The 16,125-nt window shown below is 38.2% G+C and overlaps 1 protein-coding gene across 9 annotated transcripts in view; it reads left to right on the top strand.

Moving 5' to 3' along the window:
- The window catches only part of CARMIL1 (capping protein regulator and myosin 1 linker 1), a 200,486-nt gene that overhangs the window by 99,153 nt on the left and 85,208 nt on the right, over positions 1-16,125 (top strand). For all 9 annotated transcript variants that reach the window (XM_040586308.1, XM_040586309.1, XM_040586310.1 and 6 more), the window contains 6 exons: positions 3,546-3,640; positions 7,894-7,980; positions 11,626-11,729; positions 13,643-13,720; positions 13,835-13,911; positions 14,837-14,941. In XM_040586308.1, coding sequence (XP_040442242.1) covers positions 3,546-3,640; positions 7,894-7,980; positions 11,626-11,729; positions 13,643-13,720; positions 13,835-13,911; positions 14,837-14,941 — 546 coding nt within the window. The remainder of the gene's footprint in view (positions 1-3,545; positions 3,641-7,893; positions 7,981-11,625; positions 11,730-13,642; positions 13,721-13,834; positions 13,912-14,836; positions 14,942-16,125) is intronic.

Here is a 16,125-nt window from a genome sequence, read left to right as displayed (position 1 = left end):
GTGTATCTGCTCCCATCAGCGTTGTCTGTTTTTGTCAAGGATGCATTTGTCAGTTTTGCCATTTATCATATCTGCTTGCTAGGAGGAAATCCTGTTGTTACTGGGTATCTTCCTTACGTAGGTTACCAGTCATTTTTAATGAGCAGTGACAGAATGCCAAACCAGGGTTAAGAAAGAGCTACCAAGAGCAGTGCTTTGAGAAATAACCTGAGCAGCTGCCAGAGCATTTTTCTTCCTGCAGCAGAGTCAGTTTAAGATGTTTCCATTCTTTCCTACCTCTAGCCACTCATTTCTGTGATTTGGTTTGGGCCATGGACCCATTAACACTTGTCATCCTCCCAGCTGATGAGACAGCAAGCTATTGTGCAGTAGCAGTCATAAAGACCCAGGACTAGGGAAGTGTGGACTTGCTGTTGGGGAAAACAGGATGTCAGGTGAAACTCCCTGTCTGATCAGACTTCTGCCTGTTTAGATGTTCCTGAAAATTTTATCCCCGTTGCTATTTCTTTAACAGACATAAGGGGTTCAGTCCAGATTATGTTGGATGGCTTTAGTGCATATGGCAAACATTAACGTTTTGGTGAGGTGATATCCAGATTTCAGGGAAAGGAGAATCATTCAGGACAGCAGGTGTCTTAGAGGAATGGGACAATATGTGATAACCAGAATATTCATTTCCATGAAACTGGAAGGCAGGCTCTTCAGTCTGCAAAGGCCTGTTGGTAGGAGCTGGTGAAAATTACCTATTTGTTGAGCTTGCGTAGCCTCTGGAAGCTGGCAGGCAGAATTTCCCTACCACCTTCCACACCATCTTCTGCAGCCTTGTTCCAAAGGGAGCGGCCAGCTATGACAGGGGGAACAGCAAAGGTGCCTGCTGCTGGTTCCTGAAGGGCCTTTTGACAGCGATGATACATCTCATCTTCCTCTGCTGGTTGAGCTCTGAACGTTCTTAGATCTAACAGTGTTGGTCCCACACACATCCTCTTTTTTTTTTTTTTTTTTTTTTTTTTTTCTGTTACAGGGTTGTTATCTAGACAGTTCTTTTGGAATTGTTTGTCTCAGATTTCCAGATCTGTGGTATTCTTACCCTTGGTGAAGTATCCTTACTCTGCCATACATATGGTTAAATTGAGTCTTTTTTGGGCTTTACCTCCAAGCCTGAATGTCCTCAATTCAGACAAGCATAGCTGTGCAATGTATACATAGTGAGTTTGATGCTTTGTGGAAAATGTCAGATTTGCATTGCATGCTCTGTTCATGAAGTGTGCAGCCACAAATAGTAGTGAATTTTAGGACTTGAAACAAAGAGCGGGCGAAGGAGGGGAAGTGATGTTGCCCAGTGAGCAGAGCCCTGGTACCTCCATTTATGGCAGAGGCTGCACATGGTTAGGGAAGCCTAAGGCAGAGCTGCAACATGGTTGGGAAGTACCCAGCATGAGTAGGGAAGTTGTATTAGTTTTTTCCATGACATGACTCTTGGACCTCATGTGCCCTACATAAGTAATCCAGTGCTTTCTGGTGGCAGTCAATTTACTGTGCCTTTGCTAAGTAGTTCAGACACACCCCAGTTGTCCAAAAAGGTCTGGTAATCCTGCCTGTATTGGTGGTGGAAGCTGGAGCAGAGCTTGTAAACAAGCTTGGAGGTGTAGGCAGAATACGGTAATGACAAGAATCTGTTAGGGATAAAGGAGGAGGAGGAAACTCCTCATGAAGAAAGGGGTTTGTTTGTGTTTTTTGACTCAAACCTTCATTTTTCTTGGCTGGACATAAGAAGCTTGATTCAGTTGCCTAAGCACAGGCATCTAGTACCATTTGCAATGCTGGAGGGTATCCACAGAGTGTTGGCAAATGTAACTGAGGATCTACAGGAGATATGTAGTCTTCTGCAGCAGCAGCTGGTAGCAAAGCAGGATACCCTGAGGCCTGTCAGGTGGCAGAGATTCAAGCCCAGAATTTCTTTTTGTTGAGTGTTTGTATTCATATGCTGCTTGTATTTTTAGGAAAAGAATACGCTTTTCCTAAAGGCAGCCCATCATCGTGCGTTTGCAGTGCTGGCACCTGTTCTAGCCCCAGGAGTCTGTTTAAGGGCACAGGGTTTCAAAGGGAAACTAAACTTCCCTGGAACATCTCTGTACTCGAGTACACCTTGTAACAACAGATAACTAAAAGCTATTGAGGCTATTGCTGTCCAGTTGCCACTCTTTTCCAGATACTGGAAGAGGATGCTACCTCCACTGCAATTCTCAGCACTCAGACTGATCTAGTAGTTTCATGGTACACAGGATCTGTCCTGAGGACAGTGTTAATTATCACTCTTCTAGCAATCTAGCTGGTAGTTCTCCACCACTGGGCTACAGGAGGTAAGATGATGTACTTTAGGGCAGAGATAGAAGGAAGCTCAAGGCATGTTTTTTGTTTCTACCTCAGTGTCTAACTTAGGTGAAGTAAGAGCATTGAAATTATAGTCTCGGTTTTAACAAAAGCACACAGTACAGCTAGTCTCTTAATATGTGAAAGCTTCCCAATAAGTACAAGGGCAGATTTGAGGAGAGCTGGTAAAAGCCGGTAGCCTTCTGACTTAATGCGAGGAACATGTCTCCACCAGAGTCTGACAGTGTGATTGTGTAAGAAAACCCAAGAGAGCTTTGGATTTAGTGCTGTGGGTGGTGGTAATCCAGCTGCAGCAAAATGAGACAGGTTTGCATTCCCTTGCCCTTCAAGTGGATTTGGAACAGAGGTAGGTGATGCTACTACAGCTACCTCCCATGCTTGGTTAAAGTTAATTCAAAGCTATCTGTGCTACCTGGTGCAGCTGTTGTGAGCGTTGTAGAACTGATACACCATCGTCTCTCTTGAGACCTGTTGGCTAGGTCTGTGGTCAGCAGATATGTACTTTGATGCTTCCTATTAAAGAAGCAAGAAAAGACCAATTCATCAGTGTGCTGCTGTTCTCTGAGAGCTCTATTCCTGCTGTCTTACAAGGTCAGAAATAGTCCTGGTTTGTTGACCTTCTGGATATACATACTGCAAAGCCCATCTGTTTCAGTGACTGTTGGTAGAGAGCTGCTGCAAGTGTAGGGGTTGGCTTGCGAGTGAAAGAGGTGGTGGTACGCAAGTTGATGCATATATCCTACTCATGCATGGCATGGAGGAAGTGGAAGATGTGGTCAAGTTTTCACTTATTTGTGGAACTCTGATTTTACATCTTCAGACCTGTATCAAAAGGAGTCTGAGCTTTGATTGAGTGCCTTTCAGTCTCTTGAGTCACAGAATAAATAAATAGTATAATAAATATTTTCATATAACTTTTCGTATTATAGATATATATATAAAATAAATAATTAAATTAATAAAATAACCTGCTTTGAAAGATAGTAAATTAGCCAGATAAGCTTTGTTTAGAGCTGTGAAGAATCAGCTACTGCTCTGCAGTAGGATAGACAACTTCTGACTGGTAATCCCCTTGATGCTTTTAAGCCTCAAATGTGCTATTGATAGAGGAAATAACAGGATATTTTTTCTCCCTCTCTCTTCTTTTCTTCCAGAGATTTTGCACAGAAACTAGCCAGTGCCCTAGCCCATAATCCCAGCTCAGGACTCCATACGATCAACCTTGCTAGCAATCCACTTGAAGACAGAGGTACTGTAACATTTATATTTTCCTCTTTCTACACATGTAATGGGAGGATTACTGCTGCTTCATTCAGCTTTGCCTGAACAATAGGTTATTGTTCTGTGTGTAATGCTATTGTAAATACCTGTTGCTCACAAATTACTGAGAATTGCTATTCTTTTTTGGTTTATATGTATCCATTAGCTTGTTGAGAAATATTTAAATGTCTTAAACCAGGCATGGATTTCATTACATTTTCATACGGGTTTCTTTTAAAGGAAGGTAGAACACAGTGACTATTTAGGACTAGTGGGTAAATAGAATGGTGTGCATTTTTAAAGGCAGTGTAATCGGTTGAAAGATGAAGCATGAGGGAGCTTTTAGATTTTCCTGATGGCTTTGTGGTTTTATTTCAGTCATAATTCTATATTTATATTCAGTATTGAAACGATTCCTTTTTTCAGCTTTGTGCTAGTCCATTGTGTTGCCAGTACTTGGCGATGTTCAGTAGTACTGGCATAACTGGCATCCTTTATGGAGCAAAGTGCTGTTGACTCCACAAGATGGAAAATCAAGCTGAACAGCTCAGCTTTTCTCAGGCTAGGCACCGCTAGGCATAATTTCAGTACATATCAAGTCATTCCCCTCCCTTGTCTACTCTCTTTTCACCCAAGAGGCATTTATTTTTAAAATAAGGTTACATTCTTTCAGTCTGGAGTTGACCCTTCGGCGCTGCCCATGTGAGATTTCCATTTGCTCCACTTAATGCATTCCAGGCACACAGTGTTCTGGCATCAGACTATCTTGTGCTTCTGTTTGGCCAGAAGAAAAATAAGAATTTTATACAGTGAACCTTTGCTTGTATTATTTGCTTTGTTTTGGGGAAATTTTTCAGTATCTTTGCTGTCATGTTTCAAAATGGAAACACTGTTCGTTTTGTTTACAGCCTAACTGACTCAGAATGGTGTTAAGTCAGTTTTGTAGGCGTCTCTCCTTTCTTGCTGGTTCAGCGAGGGGAAAAGAAGATGGGGAGGTGGTTTATTTTCCTTTCCTCTTTTTCTGTCTTTTCCTTTGGACTAGACACAAGTATGAAAATATTTTTGTTTTTCAGAGTAGTTTTTTATTTAAAATTGTTCACATGAATTGCTACAATTCTTCTGATTACCTCTTGCCTGCTGATTACTGCATGCCATCCTTAAGAATCCACAGCACATGAAAGCTTAGGTTTTGCTGAAGAACAAGATACTACAATGTGCCGTAGGCCTAACTGCATTGTGCAAAAATTTCTGTTGTAAGCTGGAGAAAGGCTGTTACTTGTTGATTTTACTTTTGAAGAAGCATATTTAGATTGTGTTATACAAAAGGTTTTTTCAAAAGGAACTAATTTTTTCCTTGAAAGCAAAACAAATGACCAGATATTTGGTAGATACTCTAAAGTGCAGGGGATTTTTTTTAACTTTTATCAATGTGGGCACTTTTTTTGCAACAAACCTATAGATTAGACCCATTCTGCAGTATCCACATACAAGATACAAATGAGATGCAGAAACTACAACTTGGAGAAATTAGTAGGACTTTTTCATTATCTCAGTCTCTCCTGTCACACATGCAATTAAGATTTGACCTTTTCATTAGAGAATTAGAGAAGTTATAGGAGTATATGTGTCTTTTTCTTTTCTAAAAGAGAAATTAGCTATAATTGCAATGTGCAAATATTGCAGCTTTTCAGTTTAAGAAAGATTTACATGTCCTGTGATCTGATGTCCACTGAGTGCAAGGTAGATTTGACTTTATTAGAAGGGGCAGCAAGCATTTCACAAATAAAAGCTGGCATAATGGAGTTTCATGTAAAACCGTATGGATTTTGGAAAGTATCTCTTGAAATCACCTGCAGGAACTGGAAGTTCAACCAGGTTATTTTGCAGTCATAAGGGAAACAATATAGTTGTGTGAATTATGGGGAAAACCGTATCATTGTGCCTTGTTTAACCAAAACCCCACCCTAAGCTATTTTATATTATTGCGTACCAATAAGTAAAGATGTATTATTACATTAATGCAACTGTGTATTCCAATAACATGGAAAGTGTACTTAGTTTAACTAAGGCATAGGCCCTGACTTCAGTTCAAATACAAAGCAGTGTTTATATGAAATGAATTACACTGAGACCAGCCTCTTATTTTGTGATTGGCTTTGCTTTATAGTACTGTCAGTATTTGTGAGGCTATACCTGGAAAGTTTATTGTCATTCTTGGATTTAAAATCTAGCTATGCTAAAGCGATGGGAGCTTTGCTTTTGGCTCTAATAGGATCAGAATTTAATCTCTTATTTTGTTAAAAATAATGCAAAACAAACATACTGAAGTCTAGAAATATGCAAATTTGGAGCTGTGTGCCTGGATGCAGTTAACACTACTTCTGCCATTAGAGCTCTCACCCCTGTTATGAGGTTAGCAAAAATGGGTGGCTTAGAGTGCTAAAGAGCCAGAGTGACCAGAAGCACTTTTTCTTTTCTGCACCTGATTCCTGTATCTTATAATTGGGTGCATCCTTAACCCCTAGTGCTGCTAGAATGTGAAAATTATTCAGCTTGGCTAGAGTGATAAGTGGTCTGCAGATTATTAGCTAAATACAAAGATGGAGAGGTAAAATTATTTGTTGCACATCTTACTTAAAATGCTTCACAACAAAAATTACATTTGTGATATCCTTAATGATTCTGATTGTAGTCCTTTTTTACCTCTTGCCAGCATAACTCTACTTTGATTTTGAAAGTATATATTGTGACTAAATCAGCTTAACAAATGTGGACAATCAGCTGCAGAATATAAATTCTGAGGCCAGCTTAAGATAGATTGAGCGTCCTTCAGAGGAACTAAAAAGATATTTTTTTTTTTTTAAATAATAGAGCTATGAAAGAAAATCCTATTAGTATGACTTGCTTCATTCTTGCTGAAAGTTCGTTAGACACCCAGTTACCATTGTGCTTTAGAATAAATGATGCCAAGGCATCATGGGTCTAATATTTTGGCAATATAAATAAAATACAGTATGTTGTTTTGAGCTGTGTGGACATTGCACCTATCACCAGCATACACAGCATGCTTTTAAGAGACCATTTAAAAACCCCTTACAATATCTGCAAGGCAGCTGGTCTTTCATTATCAGTGATAGGTAAAATGTGATAAAAGCAGAGCAAACATATAAATATATGTGATAAAAAATATGTGATAAAAAACAGAGAAACATGTGACATACTAGTGGACTGTTTCATGTCTGCATATGTGGAGAGGGGTATCGGCTTTTTCATTTACTGTGTTTTGAATCAAGTAAAAGGCTTTACCTGCTTTCTCTTTGCCCTTTTCTCTGTGAGTAGGTTGCTGTAGAGGAGTATATTTCACACCTCAGGTTAAGCCTGGAGTCTCTGTGTTGATTTATTCCTCTAATAAATATTTAAAGGATTGGTTCCATTGTTATTTAGGATGTGCCCTCTTAATCAAACTTAAATCTTTTGCTTAAATGGGTGGATTAAATTTATGGAGTGTGGAATTTGGATACACTGAGGAAGGGCTTTAATGAAAAGTGTGGGTTTGGATTTTTTCCTTTTTTTTTTCTTTTCCCGCTGAGGTAGTCCAGTCTGTGTCAGCATTTGAATAGATTTTTACTGTTTGGGATCACGATCACAAGTGGTTGTAGCATTTCCAAGCCTGCGTCCTCGCTGGTAGCTGTAGGTGGCCATTATGACTCAGTTGATGTTTCAGGTTGTTAGGGCTTACCCCAGAATAAGAGGGCAGTGTTAGCCAATGTGGGTTTCTTTCTTGCCTTGACAGCCCTTCCTTTAAAAAAAAAAAAAAAAGAAAAATAGTTTGAAGTTTTACAGGAGGTACCATGGTTGAGTTTTATTTTCTGGTTGGTTTTATGTTGTTCAGTTTTTTTTGGCTAAACCACAGACTTTCCAGATTTCCCAAGTGCTATTTGACACATGTAATACCTTCCCTTTGGCACCTTCTCAAAAGTATGTGTGTATTATATAGCTTTTAAAGTAATTAAGGTGGCTCACGGATAGTTAACAGCAAAATTCCCCGTCTGTTCAGTGGTTAGCAAAGGAGGGGTCTTGTATGGTCATAAAAAGACACAGTCATTTTGGGCCACACTCACAGTGAGTGTAGTTCCTCCTGTAGTTCCACCAGCGCAGTTTGCCCCTGATGTGATTGCTGGGAAAACCTGAGATCACACCATTGACCTGAAAATGGGCATTTTCTCTTTGCTCCCCCAATAGGTGTGTCGTCTTTGAGCATCCAGTTTGCCAAACTTCCAAAGGGACTGAAACACTTAAATTTATCTAAAACTTCCTTGTCACCTAAAGGTATGTTTTATAAGTATGCACCTTTTTCTGTTCTAAAAGTTTCAGGCTTCTATCCTATAATACCTTTTCTTACCAGATTATAAAGTAAGTAATTCTGTAAATGATTTTCATGTGTTTTCTCAACAGTGCAGCTGCTTTTTTGCAGTCCTGCGTTGCTAAACCGTGGGCTGGATTTTGTCGCCTTCAGTTCTTTCAAAAAGTTTTACTTGCTTCTGTAAACTTTGGGCTTGAACCTGTATTGTAAAGAAAGATAAATTTAGAATGGGCATATATGATATGTTTCATATGTGCTTCACAAAGATGTCTGAAACAAAAACGTGTAGGAAATTTTCCAAATGTTTTGCATGAAATTATTATATGAAATCAGGTGTTGTGACAAAGGCTGTTAAGTGATTTGCTCAGAGTAAAGACTGCTTTATTTTATAATGTATAAATTTCCAATTTGATATTGTAATTGAAATCTATGTATATTTTAACAGTAATAACACTACTGAAACAAGTCAGAAGCTTTCAGGATTTTTTTTTGCATAGCTATTTTACAAATAATAGATGTAGTCACCTCTTAAACAGACTGCACAAACCAAGGGTCTCTCGTATAGAATGTGGGTATTAAAAATAGAAAAAATGTGCTGACATTATTGCAGCTTTTTCACAGATCTTGATGACCTGGAAAAGATGAGCGAGTTATGACCTATGAAGGACATCAGTTGATAACAGATAGGAGCCATGCTCTTTTAGCCTTTTAATATTGCTCTGTGAAGTGCATATTCTGTGTTCTCCTAAGTTTTAAGGGTTGACCTGGGGGAATGTGGGTGGGGAGAAGGGTTTTTGTTTGGTTCGTTTTTATAAGTGTCTGTAGCTCATGTTATGTTTAATTAAGCATTAAACCCTAAATTAAATTTTTCAGTCATGATTTTAATTTAAAAAGACTTTATTAAACTGTGGGGTTGTTTTTTTCCTACTGCTAACTCCAATTTTGGTGACAAGCAATTAAGAATCTTGATTCACCTTACATGTACTCTTGAAATTAGATGTTCATGAATTTGACAAATTCATGCAATTCTGGTACATTCATTCATCCTGTGCTTTTCTTCATGTGATCTGAAGGATTTTAGCAATTGCTTGTGATCATTGAGTCAAGAGAACACTCAAGCTACACTTCCATCTTCATAAAGAATAAATGCAAGCTAGTGAAGTTCATCCACAAAACTCTTGTCATTAAAAATGAATTCTGAGGTTATGAAAGGAATTTGGAAGGTTTTTAACACTTTTTTTTTTTTTAAAGACTGTCTTTAAATAAAAGCTGAAAATATTCTCCAGTGTGTTTAACACTGACTTCATGTGAAGTCCAGGCTGCTTTGCAGTATCTGTTCTCCAGAGTGTAACATGTCATCATGAATATTGTCCCATGGCAGCTCCTCAGTATTACTTAAAAAAGTATATGTACATCTTAAATTTGGAATTCTTATAACCTTCTGCACCTGAAGAAACTCAGCTTCACCTCTTCGGTTGCTAGCAAAGCCATCTATCTTAGTCAGTTTTTCTTTAATTTGGGATGACATTACTGAATTGGTTTTAACTTGGGAGGCCATTTTTGAACTTGTAATATTTTCTGTGGGGAAAGTCTAAAGGAGACCTTGGATCTTGGTTTCAATAGACTGCAAGGTGCATGGATTTTTTTTCCCCCAGCCTTTTTTTTTTATTATTATTATTTTTATTTTGAGCTTTTCAGTTTCAGAAATTCTGTACAATCCTGGGCTGGTTTTGACCTTACTTAACAAGAACTTTCAATTTGAGATAAGTTTCTAAGATTGAGAAGTGAAGTTCAGGTGGTTACTTCCCAGCTGATCTTTCTTCAAATTTTGTATCTCAAAGTTCTGAGAGCTATTAACATTCTGAGCCTCCCGAGACTAGTAAAAGAGCATAAAAGATTGTCTGCAAATGAAAGTGAGATTACTGTTAGAGTATAGCATGAGGTAAGTGAAGTTTAAACAGAAATTTATTGATTTGAAGATTCTGGTTAAATGGAAAATTCTAGTATACTCATTCAAAGATAGGGCTTGCTTTTCTGAGCCTGAGCCAAAGGCTAATTGAAAAATCCATCAGTCACATTGTCTGCCTTCACTGATGTGGCTGATTTTGAGCAGTTGGCTCATTTTAACATGAAACAAGTAGCAACGTTACGGATTGTTTGATAGCTCTTCTTCTCCCTCAAACTCTGATGCTTCTGAATTCCCAGACTTGGTTCATGTTAGTATATGCTGAACTGTTGACAGTACAGTGTGTTAATTTCTACTTCTTGTTTACAAAAGGTGTTGAGAAGACACACTAAAGTGAATCCAGAGCTATAAACTCTGGTGGTTAAATAGAACTTTTAGATCTTTCAAAGTTTCAAAAAGTGTCTGCGTTTTACCTGTATAGATAAAGTGTGGTTTCAACAATGCAGTGTTTAGATGGAAGTAAAATTACAACAAATGGAAAAGTTTTGAAACTTGGCAAAGATGTCACTGTGCTTTTGGTTCTTTTCAGTATCAAAAATCTCCTTAAACCAAGAGCAATACTGCTAACATGGGAGACTTTTAATATTCGGAAGTTTGGAGAACTAAAGCACTGACATGGGGTATTTTGGTCTGCAGTGCCTTGCTAGCTGCTTCCTCCACATCCTCACTGGTAAATCCATTTTGTAACAGTTTTTAAGTGAAGAATGGATGTGTTCTATCCATTGAATGCCAGTCCATTTTCATGGTCAGTAGCTTTGAGAAATTGCCCAATATTGTGTACCACATCAAAACACCTGCCTATTTCACAACTTCAGCTGGGTTTACAGCATCTAGTAAAGGACACAGTAATGCTTGTGTGATGCTTATGTATGTGGTGCTTGAAAGGCCGTAATAGCTATCTACAATAAATTAAGAATTTGGTGATAATCTACAGAGCCCTTAGATGAAAGTTAGATTTGAAGGACTTGGAAGTAGCCATGCCCTAGTTTGTATTTGGAAAAGCTGAAGAATTTCAGAGGAAGAAAGCTCTGACTGTCTTGTACCCAATGTGAGCTTTTTAATTTTAATGTGAAAAAATAGTATTTGTTCTGATCAAGAACTGGGAGTCTATGCATCTCTTGATATTTTAATTAACTAACTTTTTCTGAAATTACAGGCAAATACATTAATTGAAATATTTTTAATTTCTAGGTCTCATCAGTCACTTCTGAAGTTCTGGCAATTATAATTGTTAATGTACTTGCTTTTCCACGGATACTTTCATCTAAATATTATTGTTTGCAGGAAGACACTGACAACATTCTGGAGTAAACTCTGTTTTAAAAATCTGTTTCAAAGAGGGATTGCACTGTTAAAGCCACTGTAGGCTTGGCAAAAAGACTTCTTCCCTGGATCTGGGACCTATAACATGCTGTGGCTCCCTCAGGACAGGTGGTGGAGCATGGTCCAGAAAAAAAGGGCATGCTGTGGCAGGGGAAGGGTGTCCTATCTGCTTGGTGATGTGTATTCCTCTGCTTCAGTGGTGACAGGAGGTCATTAAACATTTGTGTATGTCTGTGTTCACTGAAATTGTGCACTTGCAGGGTCTGGCCAGTTTTTTCTGGAGTCAACTAAGTTGAATATTGACCTTTCTTTTTTTTGGCAGGGGTGAATAGCCTTTCCCAGTCACTGAGTGCCAACTCACTGATCACAAACACGCTCATCTATCTTGACCTCTCAGGGAACGCGCTCCGTGGCGATGATCTTTCAGTAAGCGCTTTCTTCTCATTTGGGAGTTAATGAATGGATGTTTTAATTAATTGTTAAGAGAAAGGCAAAGCCACTTTGTTTAGATCCTTTTTTGCCAGCACATTTCTAGTGGGGATAGAAAACATTTTGATCTCTGCTCTTCAGTGTATAGTTAGAGAATTAAATTACCCCACATGACTAAAATCCACATAATTTAGGTCACGCTTTTAGTCTTTGGCTTCTGCTGGTAAACAAGAAAACTGCAAGTGTGCCACTTGTTTCAGTGGACTGACCATGCTCCCCGAGTTCTGTTTAAAAGTGACCAAAGCTCAAATAAAAGAATCATCATCTTTTTAGGGATGTGTATTGCAAACTTTTCATTGGAACATTGGAAACAAACAATTTCTTTTGATTTGGAAAGACTACATTTCTGGTTTTCAGTATTTTTGTTTGTGTAAATAAATGTGTGCCTCCTTGACATATGCTGTTGAAGCTCATGGTTCTTTGAAGAATGTTACTATTTTTTAATTACTTTATTCAGTTTATCAATTGCCATAGAGGTGCAGCTCTATTTTCTCCAAAACAAAATCCAATTAGTTCTCAATTTGTACTTATTCAATTCTTGACTGTTACATCTGTATTTCTCTTTTGCATCAAAAGTTGTGTGCATGTAAGTGTCAGGTTTTGGATTCTTTCAGTATTGATCATCTAAAATATACAACACTAGAGTCATCCAATCTTATGATTTAAAGTGCAGCCAGACATTATACTCTGACTTTTTCACAAATCTTACTAGTTTCAGGTTCATCAGCATACTCAAAGGGGTGTCTTTTCATACATAAGAGGTGAAAGTTTCACTGGGACGGGGATGTCAAAGGTAGCAAACAAATAGTTAAACGTAAATAAAGGCACAGTGAATTACTCTTTAAGAGAGAAAAACATAGCAAATAATGTAAGAACAAAAAGTAAAATAAAATGTACAACTTTGATAGGTAATGCTTAAAGAAACCTGATGTCTACCTACATTATTTTAAGGGACATAAATACAAAATGTGGGGCTTTTCTTAGCCTGTCAGAGAGAGAGAGAGATACAGTTCAAAGAAAAAGATTAATACTGAGATCTCCAAATGTGTGGAACAGTTTTCCAACTGAAGTAAGGCAATCCTGTTATTTAGCAATCAAAATAAACCCCTAGCGAAGTACATGGATTTTTAACGCAGGGACCTTTCTTGCACTGTAGGTATAGGGGCTAAATGACCTAATTTTTAGGAAGATGGATCTATTTTAGAAATTTAGAACATGCTCTGTTTGGCTGGATTTCATGTGGAGTTGAGCATTCTGTGTTTCCGTGAATTAGGTCATACTTTTATCTCTGTGTTGTTCTCTGAGCCTAAAAAAACCCTGCAAAATAAAACAGCATATAGTAAGAAGTTTTACGTATGCTAACATTTACATGTCATATCCTATGCAATGCTGAAGCCATCAGTATTAAAATCTTGTTACCTGTTCTGTGTTCTCCCTTAAACATTTATTCATTGCTTCCCTTCATGCTTAAAGGGGCTGGCTTAAACTTACAAACTAATTAGCCTTTCTGAAAGGTAATAGCAATCTGAATGACATTCTGAGGTATTTCTAACTAAATTAATTATCATTTCCGTGAAAGTGAATTGCAACGTAACTCAAAACTTGTGCATGAAGAGTAAGGTTTGCTAAATGTAGCCTGAGCACCATTTTTTCACTGTTACTTCAAAAAATGATAGCCTTCAAAAGTAAAACAGGTAGTATTGATTAGGAAAAGAAGTTTCAGACATAACTCTTGTAGTGCTATTTTATAATAAAAGCCTAAAATGTAATGAAAAATGGCAGTCCAGTAATTGGTGTCATAATATTAAAATTAATGTGGGTAATTCTTTTTTTTCCTCTGTTAATTACAGAGCCTGTACAATTTTTTGGCCCAGCCAAATGCCCTTGTTCATCTGGATTTATCCAACACGGAGTGTGCGCTAGATATGGTAAAGATTTTTTTGTGGAGATTCAAATACCAAGGGAACGTTCCCCACCTTCTATCTCTAGGTAGTTTTCTGGGTTAATATAAAGTCAAGTCAATATTCTCTGTTTCAAACCAGGTGTGTGGAGCCCTCCTTCGTGGATGTCTTCAGCATCTAGCTGTTCTTAGCCTCTCTAGGACTCTGTTTTCTCACAGGTACAGTTTGAATGTCATTACTCTCAACTCCTGCAGTATTTAGTTTTATAATTTCTTGCTCTCGTGCTGCACCTTTCTTTTTAAGAAGAAATCTCAGACTTCATAGAAGTCTTAAAAGTCTTAGTCTCTCTTAAAGAGAAAATATTTTTTGAAAAATAGGTATTACTTATTCCAAGCAAAATGTTTTCTTTCGCTTTCCACTCTTTGCTAGATGGCTGTAAAATAAGCTACCTTGTCTAATATATTTTTTGTGATACTGATGCAGCGGAAAGTCTCTATATAGCTTTTGTCTCTAAGAGGCGTAACATCAGGCTTTGAAGTCTGACTGACATGACTCCTCTTTAAATTTTGGTTTTAAAGTTTGTATTTTTCAAGGTTACAAATGCTTTTTTTCCTTTTTTGCCCTTTTCTGGGAGGAACTTCCTTTTGAAAGTCTTTGAGACTGAGCATTGTAGAATACTTGCATTGTAGGAAATATTAATATTAGCTTCTGCTTTCTTCAAATCAGTGTCTTGGGTCCATATCAGAGATGATACCTAATTGGGGGTAAGCTACTCCAGTGTGGAGTAATTATTTTTAGTAGTGAAAAGGCAATTTCAAGGGGTTGTAATGTCCTGTTTGATCTTCTGCTCATAAGTATGTTCATTATGAAGCAGGCCTAAATGATCATTCTTTGTAGTTCACGAAACAGAAGCTAGATAATAATGTCTTTTGTGCAGCCGTGCAATGCTGAGGATTGTTCGTTGAATCAACATTTTGATGACATTGTATTTCTAAGCTAATTGAGAGCCACTGATTACAGAGGTATTGAAGGTAGAGCAAATTAAACATGTAAAAGATCATTACAATTCTGATGGCTTGCGTTCACTGTTTATTGGCATGAGGAGTCTAGATGCTGCTACTTAATGAATTTGTTTACTTACAGAAAAGGAAAAGAAGTCCCTCCCTCCTTCAAACAGTTTTTCAGCAGCTCACTTGCTTTGATGCAGATTAATCTTTCGGGGACTAAACTCCCTCCTGAGCCTCTAAAGTAAGAATTTAATTTCATTTTCTGCTGTTGCCTAAAACCTAGTTTGCATTGTTATGTGAGTGCCTCTTATTAAAACTGAAAGGGGAAGGATTTTGCCTTTTCCCCCCGCACTGTACATTATTGATATTGCAAGGGTGAGTTTCATAATGATCGCACATTCAAGAAACGTCATTTCCGTCTCACAGTTGAAACTATTAATCATATTTTTTCTATGGGAATGTCACAGCTCTTTGTCTTCCATCAACATTTTTTGTGATATGTTTCTTGCGTTGTGGCTTATGAACAAAACTGTTTGTTTCACAGTAAAATGGGATTACTTGTGTGAGTGCCGTTCCTTTGAGGCTGCAGTATTGCAACAGCCATTGTGAAACTGAACCTGTGGCAGTGCTTGGGAGGAAAGACAGAGTTAGGCCCTCCGTTTTGGGGCAGAGGTGATGGCAGCAACCTCTAGGAATGCTAAGTGTAATGTGCCTGCTATATGTTACCCATCCTGTGGCTGACAGGTTCTGGTGATATGGATTGGGTACTGGAGAGAAACAGCTTACGACCAAATGCAGACTGAGGGAAATTGCAGAGCACTGTGTCACCCTTCCTGTGAAGCGTGTAGTTTTGAACTGTGGTGAACTTCCCAGGCATAAAATGTAAAGGTGTGTTTTAAAGTCAAGATAGGTCTAGTAGATAGGTCTAATCTAGATAGGTTCTGTGATTCTGGCAGAATCCTTGTCTTTATTGGGCTAAATTAAAGCAAGCGCTCTTTCTGGAGTGTCAGCTTGCTAGCTAATAATACGCATTAGCATACACAACCCTATCTGTAGTAGGCAGCTAGGCATGTTCACTTGCCATTTTGGGGAACACACCTCCAAAATCCTAACCTGGACACAGATACAGAGATATGTATGTATATATATGTATACGTGCATGGTTGGGAGCCTGCCTCCAGAGGGAGAGCAAGGAAGGGAAGTGGGCAGTAGCTCAGCAAGGGAGTAGCTAATGAATGGAAGCTGACGGGCAAAATCAGAGATGTAGGGTATATAAAGAGTAGTTAGTGAGTGCCACATGGAAAGCTTTGGATACACTCTGGGGGAAGCTAAGGGAGAGAAAAGGGGCAAGGGCCACACAGGAAACAGTAGTGTACATTGGGGATTTTTTTTTTTTTTCTTAAAGTAATTTGGCATTGGAGAGGA

Source organism: Falco naumanni, chromosome 3 (assembly GCF_017639655.2).
Source record: "Falco naumanni isolate bFalNau1 chromosome 3, bFalNau1.pat, whole genome shotgun sequence".
NCBI classification, from domain to species: Eukaryota; Metazoa; Chordata; class Aves; order Falconiformes; family Falconidae; genus Falco; species Falco naumanni.
The sequence above is the reverse complement of the archived record's forward strand: the minus strand, read 5'-3'. Positions and strand labels throughout refer to the sequence as shown.